Genomic DNA, 12,814 nt, shown 5'->3' on the forward strand with positions numbered 1-12,814 from the left:
ATGGTCTTTTGCCATCAGGGGCAGTGCTGAGCACTTACTCAACAGAGTAAACTGCTATAAAATGATCACTACTTTATATTCTAAATATTTACCAGTAACTGCACTATCACTATCATTGTTACACAGCCAAATACTTAAAATACTTGACAAGCTGAATAACTAGAGGGGAAAAAATATTATTATTATTATTGTTGTTCTTGTTCTTGTTATTTCGGATTTCATTCACTAAGCACATAGATTATGGATCTTCTTCACCACAGTCAAAAAAAAAAAAAGATTTTAATTTAGATATCTGATTTTCTGTGTCATTGACTGCTCTTCAGTTGATCGTTGTAGCATTTTTAGCGCTCTATGTCGCCCCCTGGAGATAGCCACACACATCTTGGAGGTGTATATTTCCCTGTATTAACTATTATCTTTGGTGAAATATTTACATTTCATTGGTTATACTTGCTGTGCACCTGTACAAGATGTGTTTTTGGCAGTACAAAATCAGTAAAATGCATAATTTAATTAGTGATCAGATCGGTAATGAACCATCACACAAATTGAAATCAGCCACAAAAAACTTGATTGGCGTATTTTTTGCATAAAAGGATACAAACAGAAGGAGCATGAGTGAGTGAGAGCAACCTACTTCTCCTGAGAGATTTCTGCTCACACATGCACTGTCACTTGACTGTGCTTTGATCAATAAGAGGCCACTCCTGCATCTCAAGTGCTCCTCTGTTCACTCAAACAGAACTTCTAGACAACAGGGCTGTGGGATGACGTGACCTGAACATTAATAAAAATCTACCCTCTGAGTTTCATGGAGTTTTAGTTTCAGTGCCAGCATACAGAGCAGTGTTTTACAAACCCAACTATGCAGCAGCATTTAGAAACAACAGCGAGCAGCTGTGCAACAATGCAAAAAGCATTTCCAAGACCTGCCATTTTTAAGTGACAGCAGTTGTTCAAGCCAGGTCAAATGACCATTTAATCTGAATATCATGTATCTATTAACATACAGACCCATCCTTGCTGTTACAGCACATTCTGAACTATGTGGAGTGCATTCATTCTGGACTTGTCTTCAAGAATGAAAGCCTCCAGTTCTTTGAGGAATGAAGAAAATCTGCTCCCCATAAAGCTTTAATGATGTTTTATCTGTTGACTGGAGAGACCAAGTGAAGGAGTAAAACCTCATCCTTCATCCAGCTGTCCATGAAACCACTCTTCTCATCCATGATCCTGCAACTCAGACACTGACTACTTGGCCTCTGTGAAACTGTGTTTGCTGCTTCATGCTGTTTTGAGAATTCAGGTGATTGTCAAACTTCTTTTAAGCTTAACACACATACTATTTGAGAGAAAACTGTAAGCTGAGCCAGTGGGTAACATAAGCCATGTTTGGATTCTATTTTTTCCTATTGTCTTCTACCTTTTTCCTGGCTTTTCTATGTATTTCTGGGCCCTCTTATTTATTGTACTTTACATGGTACTTTATGGTATATATTTGCCATTTTACATTTCTGAAATCATTTTTTTTTTAAAAAATAGTGACTTCCCCTTTTTTCCCTTTTGCATAAAAACTGTATCTCTTGGTGAGCACAGTTTTTTTTTTTTTTTTTTTTAGACAGTCCTCATTAGCTAGTCTTAGACCTTTACATGAGGTGTTGCCAATTCTGCATGCCCATTTTTGCAAAGCATCATTTAAGGGGGCTGTCAAAGGATGGGTTTCATGATGTAGAATGCGAAAGATATAGCAGCCAACTATCAAATCTTGGGCTGTTGAATTCTACATATATAGAAATTGTTTGTGCTTTAGTATTTGCATTTATGTTGTTTCCTGTGTATTGAAGTGTAGTTCATATATCATGTTATAGCTGCTGTGAGGAGGCAATTTTCCTGTCACATCCTGCTCGCTACACTGGGACAGTGGCGGCGCTATGGTATGTTTGCTTGTTAAAATGTGCGTAAGAGGCACTCAGAGAAGATACTTTATTCTCTCCAAATACTGACCAGAGCTTGCACTAGTTAGTACAACTTGCAGTTTGTATTGTTTTGCCATTTGTTTCGACAAGGCTACTGTGTTTACTTTCTTGCTTGCTTTCGTCACTGGCGAGACAATGACATGGATGGACCAATGCAATGAGCACACAGTGTGCAGGTAGTGCTCATGGGAGCAGTAGTATCACGTAGTATCACATTCAAATTATTTAATTAGTTCAGGTAAACTGCAATGATTTTGCATGTCCCCCACCACAGTGGCTAGTAGGAGCAACAATGTTACACCACTGCTGAATTCTACCCACATCTGCGGGTGGGAGGGTGTTAATGTCAAGCCCCAACTGTGTTACGGGAGAAAAATGTGAGAGGGAACAGAGTTCAGTTCAGGTTAGACACTCAGGTCAAGGTTGTGTAGCACCCCTAGAAAGCTTTAGGTCAGAGATGGTTGGGGGCAGGGTCTGCCAGTATCATAAAAGCAGGAGCAATGTGTCCACAGTCTCAGAGTAAATGTTGTCTCATGTTCAAGCTAAAAGCTTGTTCATAATTCCTCCTTAAGTAGTTGCATATGTTAGAGAAGAGTTTTGATTCAGAAAAAGGGCGATCCATGAGTCCACCTCAGTACAGATCAGATATCCTGTAATGATGTTCTCTGTGTATCTATAATTCTGTCCATCCCCTATGAACCTACATGTTGCTAATACCCTGCATTATAGAGCATTTATCATAAAATCAGTGGCTATATGACAACTTTTAGAATGAAACACACAGCAGTGGGTGTTTCTGTACAACTGATAAGCTGCAATACAGAATAATGAATGCCTTACAAGATTGGAGGCTCCTCGAACTGTCTCTGGGTTGAGCATGACAATCTCAGTGGTGACATGACCCTCCACGGCCTCCGTCATCTGCTCCACTGTACAGTTGATTGATGGGTCCTTGATCTTAAACCAGTTGTCTGCATACCAGCCGATGAGGAACCACACATACTTTTTCCCGTACAGCTTCTCCTTGTAAACCTTGGTACAATGGAGAAATGAAAGTGAAAGCAGAGGAAAGCGGTGAGTGCAAGGCGATGTAAGTGAGAACATATCAGAGTGTGTGGGTGTGGGTAAGAGAGATAAACCTTTAGAAAAAAAAAACATAGCAAAAAAAAGACTGTAGCAAAGAGTAAACATGTTGTAACCCACGAATGATGCAAACTCCCATGTTGGCCACATAGTAACAAATACATTGTCTTGTTGTTATAGTGTGAATTTTGAAAACGCTGTAATGCATTGGTAACATGTATGCATCATTTTCCTAAGTTAACGGATGAACATGGCAGCACCCCCGGGCCACAACCAGTGGAATCTCCAAAGTGACAGAACACAGAGGTACAATCTCTGATCTATAATAAAAGCTGGATTGCTGGTAATGTACTGTAATAACCAGTCAAGCCACCCACTGCCATATTGGTACACCCAAACTTGTAACACTTGATGATGATGATGATAACAGAGGTGTTATCATCACTAAATCTATAATCTCTAGCTTTGTCAACCACAGTTTTAATCTTTAAGTGATTTCCTATTCCTCATACAATCTGTTACTAACAAGTTGTTATGTTTGTTGGTACAACTACTTAATGCAAGTTCAATTTTCAGCAAACAGTGCGGCCAAAAATAATGTCATATCAATACACATGAAAATGAGGCTTTCCCCTAATGTTACTACTGCCTTTCAATTGCCTTCACACTCCCTTTGCATTTTTTTTTTAGCTAAGTTACACATCTCGTACTTCCTTTGGGCGTGCCAATATGGCAGCTGACCAACTTGCAGTGATTTCAACCATAGTGAGTTTTATGTTATTCTATTATCTATACTTGTGATGCTTCATCAACCCTGTTTGCCATCAGTGATGGAGGTATTTTGTGATGGACAGACAGATAAAAAAAAAAAAAAAAAACTAATTAAGAAAAAGTAATGACTGTACAGCTGATTAGAGAGCAATCCATAGCAGTCCCCCACAATTGATTTGCATCCATTTGGGGGGATGCAAATCAACAGATTTGAGAGCAATGCAGCACAAAATCAAACTTTTCAAAAAAGGCTTTTGCGCACAGACACACTGTGACATTTGAGTTTGACACTTTAAACCAACAACTGCACAGTCTGTCACTATGCATGAACAAAACACATTACCTCACAGAAAACTTTCCTGGCTTCAGTCTCATAGAAGAGGCCCACAATGATTCTGGCATCTTGGCGCTTGGGATTTCGAGAGAAAAGGACAAAGAGTCAGACAGGGAGGAGGGAGACAAAAAGCAGAAGTTAAAGGCCCTGCGGTGTAGATAGGGAACATAGCAGCAGTCTTCCTCCCAGCACTGCACCACACAGCGGTAGACTTCCTCTCTTCTGGGTTACATTCATGCTGTTACCATGGTTTCTTCTGCAATGGCCAATTAATCTTGCACACCAAAACTAGGCCGGCACACTGGGCAAGGTTATGCTAAAGTAGGTGCCAGGCAGGAGGCAAGTGAAGCTGACACAGGTGGAGGAAGGTGAGGAGTGGAGACGGGAGAAGAGGGGAGGTAAGGACTGGGATGAGGGTTCCGTCTTAGTTCTCTGCTCTAGTTAAGGCTTAGATTTCCAGGATCTGCCAGACAGTATTTTTGAGGTGGCGATTATATTTAGAGCCTCTGGCCACTGCTCATTTTTGCCAAGAATTCTTATTTTTTCTCCTTCATCCACAGAAGAGAGAAGTTCTACCCTCTTTTTCAGCAACACCTAGTTTCACAGTCATGCAGTTGCACGTTCTCACGCCAGCTGTTCTTCTGGAGCAGTGGAGTTTCAGTGCTTTGCTCAAGGACACATCAACAGTACTTTTCAAGGAGGACAGTGTTGTTAAAGGGACAGTTAACCCATTTTGAAAAATTTGATTATTTCACCTGCTAGCTGTTATGTTATAGCTTCCTGTCATTGCTACTGAGTGCTGGACACTGGTTGGGTGCTTCAAAAGGCTGTTTTTAAGAATGTTAGCTGGGGGGAAGTCCACCTCAATGGCAGGAGGCTAACAATTAGCTTTTGGAGCATCCAGCCGGTATCCAGCACTCAGTAGTGATGAGAGAAAGTTAGCGCCGCTACTGTTCTACATAACAGCTAATATTATTTTTAATTCATCTCCCCCACCAACATGTTTGCAGCTGGTGTTGGGTTTCAAACTGGCAACATTACCCGCAAGCTTTCTTCTTCAATCTAGGCTATTGCTGCCCCAGAAATGGTGTGTGTCCTGGAGCTGTTTGGGGTAAACTGGCCAGATGAGACCAAACTCATTGATGTTCAATCAGTCACCCTTTATTTGGGATTTAGGAAGTGGTTTTGGGGACTGGGTTTAGAAGCTGAAGCACCTTGAGGTTTTTGACAGCCACGGCAGGGTCAGTGAGGAAGCTCTGACGAACGCTGATCTCTATCCCTGCCTCCTTCACCCTTTCTTCCAGATCATCTAGAGTCTGTCAAATAGAGAGAGAGAGAGAGAGAGGAACAAGGATAAAAATGAAGACTATGAAAGTATGGGGAGGCGATTTTAGCCCTATCATGGTCAGTTCAGCAGACATAGAGGAAAACCAATTTGCAGGAAATGGAAGAAAGAAAATGCCAGCCACAGCTCATAGCTGCAGTTTTTATGACAGCTCCGATGCTGGAAATTTTTAGGGCACCCAACCAAACATGTATACAAATTTTGGTGCTTTCACGCAAGTCTGAATGATTCATGAGCATTTGACCTAGACTGTGAAGGCATTTTCAGCTAAGTATATCACTCACTGATGTAAAAACTTCAGTTGTCTGCTGGATAGTGGCAATCTTGGTCCATTTCCACTTCTGGAAGAGCTGGACACGAGTGGGATTGTGCAGCGTGGCAGATGGATGAGTCCGGAAGAAGGTGGGGAAGCGCTGACGATTGGACAAAGCCGGAGAGCTGGAGCCATAGGACAACTGAGAAGACAAACAGAAGTAAAAACAAGAAGATAAAAATGGAGAGCAGAAAACAGTGAAGAAAACAGCAGATTTTCAGGTCTCAGAACAAAACAAAACTTCAGAATCAGAATCAGAATCAGAATTACTTTATTGATCTTCAAGGGGAAATTGGACATTGGAAATTAGACTTTCTAAGAATGTTCATTGCTGCATGTAAATACATTTAAAGGGACAGTTGACACCCGTTTGAAAAATTTGTCATTACACCTCCCCAACAACAATACTTGCAGGCTGTCTTTTAGTGCTCTGGAGAAAGTTGCTACTTTTGTCCTTCAACATGTGTTCAATGGAGAAAACAAACGAGAGCAAACTCAAGCAATCCACTTCTGTCTCCGTGGTGCTTCTCTGGTGTGGAGTGATACAGGAGTTGTGAGGTTACCAGATCTTTCCGCATGCTGACAACAGGGAAAATAAAGTACCAATGTGCAATAGCTGCAACCTGCATGCATGCATCTACACACACATACACACACACACACAAACACTTGACCTCCATGGCAAACTTCCACCAAGTAGAAAGTTGCAGTTGCTACAGGGTGGGCCCAGCTTTGAGGAGTCTACAAGAAAAGGTTCCCAAGTTATGAAAGGGGCATGGCTAAAGTATAAGGGGCAAGGCTAAGTCGTACCATTGAAACAGGAACTCTGCTGAGACCAATGATGCCTCCCATCTATCTACAGGAAACTGTTCATGAGTTACAGAAGGGGCGTGGCTAAAGGACATGGGCGGGGCAAATCGTCACCATTAAAAGTGTGTGTGCATGTGTAAGTCTATAGCTATATCTCTACAGAGCTATAGAGCTGCTGGTTGCAGCTAAAAACATTAGATGCTGAAAAAGCTTGGACTCATGTACTGTATCTAAGACATTGTAATCCATTTTAAGACCTTAATTTGGATTATATAAGACTTTTTTATACCTTTAACCTGTGGGTAGCCTGATAGAATAAAGACTAGAGAAAAAAGAGGATGTGTAGCGTAGAGGAAAGCTGCAGAATAAATCAGATAGGAGCATAGTCATAGTCAGCTTAGGGTGCCATAGCATTCAGCTGAATATTCTTCTGACAAATCGCAGTAAATGAGGTTTGCTTGTTGATTCAGTCATTTTATTAATTAGCTGCAGTGTTGGGCCATGTATTATGAAGTGGTTGATGACAAAGGCCACTGCAAAAGTGTATGGGTCGCAACCTATCTGTGGCAACTGTTCGAAAAGCTCTTTCTGTCACAAAAATAGCAGTGTGCATAAAAAATGAAGGAATGGCACGTCTTGAAACTGTTTTTTCTGTGCGGGTGCACTTTTAGCATTCCCCAAAGAAGAGGATGACATTAATACTGTGCTCTCCTCTCTAAGCTCTGAGATGTCAGCCTGTCAGGCTCACAACTTCAAGACAGCCACACCAAAGTGTAATTGATCTGTTTATTTAAACAGCAACATGCAACATCTTATTTCAGGTTATCCTATATTTAATCAGAAGGCTTAAACTGAACAAATCCATTAGACAGAAATAACACATATTTAAAGGACCACTGCAGCAATTTTACATGTTAAGCATAATATCTACAAAATGCATAATTCACAGTTCTGCTAATCTTTTCCCACAGGAATTCGTATTTTAGATATAATTTTTCCTCCCTTTTCTGCAGCCCTTGGTTTCCATTCATTCCACTACGAAATGAAAATGAACTATCAGAGACTTCAAACTTTCTTCACACCAGTATTCCATCACTGTAATAAAGTCATCCACACTAGTTGAAACTGGGTGGAGTGAAACGCTTCTTCTGCCAGAAAATAGTCCCAGGGAAAACGCCAGGGAAAACGCTTGCTTTGTTAGCCATGAAAGCAGAACATTATAAGGTAGGTGAATTTGAAGGAATTTGGAATTTGAAGGGATTTGATTATACATTGTGAAATCTTTAGTATCCCTGCATGCTTTGCAAAATTGTCTGATGATGTAAAATATGGGTAAACTGTAGTACAAGGGCCAGAAATATAAAATTACAGGTATGATCCTTTAAAGCTAATCTAAAACAATTATTCTGCTCAAGCTCTCAACTAAATGCTTGGGAATGTCACTAAGTATCCAATGTGATTTATTGGGGCAATGACAAAGTCAGTTAAAAAAAAAAAAAAAAAAAAAAAAAAAAAAAGCCAAATCTAATTTAAAAATGAGCAAACATGAGATATAAATGTAATTAAAAAAAAAAAAAAAAAAAAAAAAAATGTTTGTAAGTTGTGCTGAAAACAATATTTTCAATCTCAGTGGGGCTTAAATAAAAGTTTTTAAAAAATCTGGTGGTCAGCTCTTGTGGTGCAGAGGCTTGCTGAGCTTGTTCCAGGATATCTGAATCAACCAGTGTTAAAAAAAAAAAATCCTCATATTCCTTCAGTGGCCTTTGCCTTTGCTGAGCTCTGTCACTGCTATTGACAGTGAAATCTGTTTAATCTTTGTATGCCTCCATGGGGTGTAAAAAGGGACAATACAAAGCTACAGTGAGTATAAACCCATTTGTATTCAGCAACATGTTCAAATGTGTTTCATTTTACCCAAGTTCTTGGTAAGTATACTGCCGCCCTTGATCAAAATAACCCCTCCAAACTCTTTTGGGAGGGGATAAAACTACTTGCCAATATCCTAGGATGAAAAGGTGACCATATTGTACAGTTTCTTCTTTTCTTTTTTCCTTGCACTTGTATTTTGCAGGGTGTAAGCTTGTAGTTCCAAGGCCTTGGACCACTGCCCTTCAGGTTTATCTGCTCCTGCCAAGTGGATCAGAGGTGGCGGCTTGCTTGTAAAGGTGGCAGTCTGACTGAGGGATGCACTCAAGGATTGCCAGCACTGCCTGGGAGAATAAGTTTCACTTTCACCATTGGCACAAATTAGCCCTGGCCTATCTGATGCCAGCTCTTTGCTGTCAAAAATCATTTAGCTGTCATTCAAAAAAGAAAATCCTCTAAAAATCTGTGTTCTGTGTATCAGAATAACATGTACTGTTTCGAGACAGGCCACTTTCCTGTACCCTTATCCGAGTACAATCATCAGCTAACATTCTGAGAAATATCTGCCTTAATCCATTCAAAGGCAGTTTAACATAACTTTGCAAGTATTGTTTTCCAAAACTAAAATGCACATGACTGATTCTTGAGAATTTGGATAAATCATGTCCCACTAAGAAAAATGCTATTTCTGCTGGAAATTTACAACATTTTAATGAATAAAAAGAATCAAGGGCATAATCAGGGGGTCCTTTGCACATTTGTAAGGTTTTTTCATAGGTTTATTTTTAATTTGTATTAATTTAATGATTATATGTTGGCCCATGGCCTACAAAACCAGTTGTCCTCGGATAGGAGACAATCATTTCAACTTGATTAAAACAACAAAAAGTAATAATTTCATTGAATAATATCTTTACCACATGAAAGAGTACATCATAATATGTATTAAAAACTACAAATGATGAGTTTTGAACAATATTTACTATTATTTTGTGGTTGCTCAAAATGTGTCCCAGATATTCGTCACCACCGTCAGATATTTATTTAAAAAATAATAATAAAAAAACTACAAGGTCAATTACATTCCTGAGGAGCCCGTTTCAAACCTTCAGCTCTACTGCATGCTTCAAGACCGCTCAGGCTCCTGGAAGTTTTCAATTTTCTCTTAAATCTCTTCATATTTTTGGACACTGCTACTGTCACAACCATAACATGTCAACACCGTCACTTTTGTATAAAAAATATTAGATTAGATTATGGAATAAATGTATACTTTTTAAGAAGAGGTCTGATGTAGGTAGCAACAGGAGGGAAACAAGCTGGCTAATGTGAACAACTCATGCTTATCATGTGAAAGAGCAGGTTTTTGTCACCACCGTCAGACGTCACCACCGTCAGGTTTTCTGTGTGACGGTGATGACTGAAGTCTGAAAAATGCTTATAACAGTGCTCAGGATTCTTATTTTTTGTACCAAATAGTTAAATAAAGTTGTTAAGCAAGAAGTCATTGACTTGAGAGGTATAAATTTTGGAAATGTATGTTGTAATGAGGCCACTGTCACCACCGTCAGATTAGTGTCACCACCGTCAGAGGCAGTTATATTTGTTTTAAATGAATATGCTTACAATATGTCTCTTTGGTGCTGTTGAGTTATTGAAGTAATAGATTCTTTTAATACAAAAATATGTTTTTCCAATAAAAAAAAACATTACGGTGACGGTGTTGACAAAAACAAAGTAGCCTAATAACTGGAAAAACCTATTTTATGAAAAAAAATGCAAAATGAGGAGGTTGCACCGGTACATTGCTGAACAGCCAAGACCTTGGCCTATAATGATATACCTTCAGATTTTGCAATTTAACACACTTTTTTTTTTTTTCAAAATTAAAACCTGTTTTATCCAAATTCCCAAGAATCAGTGACATACAATTACCGAGTGCGCTCAGATGTTTGTTTAATCCAAATGACTGTTTATAGCCACCAAAGAGAGAAAAGTCGATTGCTTAATTTTGCCATCATTTGTTTTCTTCACTGAACACATTTACACACGTTCAGGACAATAATAACAACTTTCTCCGAAGTTGGCAAGTAAAGTGGCCAGCTTCCTTTCCTCCACTCTCCTCTATTGCACATGTTTCACATACCTTTCAGCCACCTGACCAGTGACTGAGGACCAGCACAGGGAGCTTAGACCACAGAAAATAGTTCGACCACATTTTTTATGCCATTTTCATCAATCTCAAACTTTGTTTATTTAACAGTTGGAGTGGATTAAAGCTAATGTTATTTGGGGGCGAAGTACCCTGCAATGTCAGGGTACTTCGCCCCCAGTTAGCATATGGAGCATCCAGCCAGTATCCAGCACTCAGTAACACTGAGAGGAAGATAGCAGCACTACTGTCCTACATAACAGCTTGTGGGGAAGTGAAATAATTTTTCAAAATGGGTCAACTACCTCTTTAATCCAAATAAACAAAACCCCTAAAATGTATCACTTCCTGTGGAGCTTCTCCCTACCAGACAGCTAGTGTGTGAAATGGTTTTAGGTTGAATCACTATCAGCAACACACAGTAGCAAAACATTTCTATGTGCATGTTGCAGAGTGTTACATTAAATATCAGCATTAATGTGGCTCAGAGCCATTAAGAAGGTTGGGAAGCATGAAGGAAGGCTCTTACCACAATGAGGTTCCACATGCGAGCAGCTTCAGCCACCAGGGTGGACACTGAGCTGCAGCCTGGCATCAGCACGATTTTAATGGGCTCTGTGTACAGAAGGTCATACAGCAGCTTGGTGGCCTCACCAGGATCACACTGGGTAGAGAGACAAAGAAAGCAGCCTAGTCAATAAAAGAAACACAGACAAACAGAAAGCATACTCAAAGACCTTACAGAAATTCTATATATAGTTAGGTATTTGTATATTGTATAGTATTTGGACAGTGACACAATATTCATAATTTTTCCCTACATCACCATAGTGGATTTGAATTGGAGTAACCAAGATGTGATTGAAGTGCAGACTTTCAACTTTAATTTAAGGGGTTGAACAAAAATATGGCATTGACCTTTTAGGAATTACAACCAGTTTGATACATTGTCACCCCATTTTCAGAGGCTCCAGAGTCACTGGACACAAAGGTCTGGGGCTCATTACAAGTGTTTGCATTTGGTAGCTGTTTATCAGAACCCTCAACATGCGATCCAAAGAGGTGTCTATGCAGGTGAAAAAAAAAAAAAAAAAAGTATCACACAGATAGCAACAACGTAAGGAAGCGCAAAATCAACAGTAGGCTGCAAGATGCAAATCACTGGTGTCACTTGACAACAGAAAGGCCAGATTGGGCTTGTCACTGTCCAGATTCTTATGGGCCTAACTGTATGGAATAACAAAGGAATATAAAGGGCCTTTTGTTCACTTGCACGGGGTATGCAGAGTCTCTAAATTTGAAGGATCTAAAACTACGTTCAAAGATTTTTTATGTTTAAAAAAAATAGCAAAAAATGGACTAATTCCATGGTTGTACCGTCATTTCCACTGATCAAAAGAAAGGTCTGAAAGTATAAATAAATAATGTCACTGATGAATCAGTTAATACCATTATCTCTTTAAAAGGTGCATGAAGATGAAATTAAACCAAACCTAAACCTGTATGGCGCAATGAAAAAAGTAATGCACATTCATTGTATTTAAGATGCTTTAATACTTTGAAAGCCTAAATTAATGTCAGACTTTTCTCTTAGACTCTTAGATGTTGAAACTATTGGTGATGCACTAGGAGAGCAATAAACTGTCTGTTCCTAATCTGTTACACTACCTAGCTCATGTATGTCAGTTGTTTTTCTTTTATTTAAAAAAAGAAAAAGGAAAGTGTATGAAGACAGATGGAACAGAGGACATTTACACACCGCGATGTATGGTAAAATATACTCTGTGAGAGAGAGGGAATCAGAAAAGTGTGAGCGTACACTACATAACATACATAACCTACATAACAATGCGTGAAGCCCAGCTAAAGCAAGGGGGACAAGGTGAGGCATGTTCCAAGGTCACATCAGCCTGGCCGCTGAAAGCCTTTGCCAGAGCTGGTGGAACAACATTTATCTCAGTGGATGGTGGGAAAAAAAACATTTACCCACCAGTCTAGACCTATTGTCTTTGATCCTTGCTGAATAAATGGTATTCTTTTGTTTTCATTCTCACCTTACTGTCAATGAAAAATCAATACACAATTTAAATGATAATGGTGAGGGTGTAGTGATCATTGATTGCTTAGCTGAGAGACAGATTTGGATTATATCATGTCTAAGAGC

General features: G+C 39.4%; 1 protein-coding gene across 1 annotated transcript in view; it reads right to left on the minus strand.

The window, feature by feature from the left end:
* gabbr1b (gamma-aminobutyric acid (GABA) B receptor, 1b) overlaps positions 1-12,814 on the minus strand; it is a 131,064-nt gene that overhangs the window by 54,566 nt on the left and 63,684 nt on the right. The window contains exons 9-13 of the mRNA XM_030062990.1: positions 11,180-11,314; positions 5,794-5,964; positions 5,379-5,480; positions 4,174-4,239; positions 2,817-3,008 (exon numbers count right to left, since the gene is read on the minus strand). Coding sequence (XP_029918850.1) covers positions 2,817-3,008; positions 4,174-4,239; positions 5,379-5,480; positions 5,794-5,964; positions 11,180-11,314 — 666 coding nt within the window. The remainder of the gene's footprint in view (positions 1-2,816; positions 3,009-4,173; positions 4,240-5,378; positions 5,481-5,793; positions 5,965-11,179; positions 11,315-12,814) is intronic.

The sequence above is a fragment of the Myripristis murdjan genome, chromosome 11 (assembly GCF_902150065.1).
Source record: "Myripristis murdjan chromosome 11, fMyrMur1.1, whole genome shotgun sequence".
Taxonomy (NCBI): domain Eukaryota; kingdom Metazoa; phylum Chordata; class Actinopteri; order Holocentriformes; family Holocentridae; genus Myripristis; species Myripristis murdjan.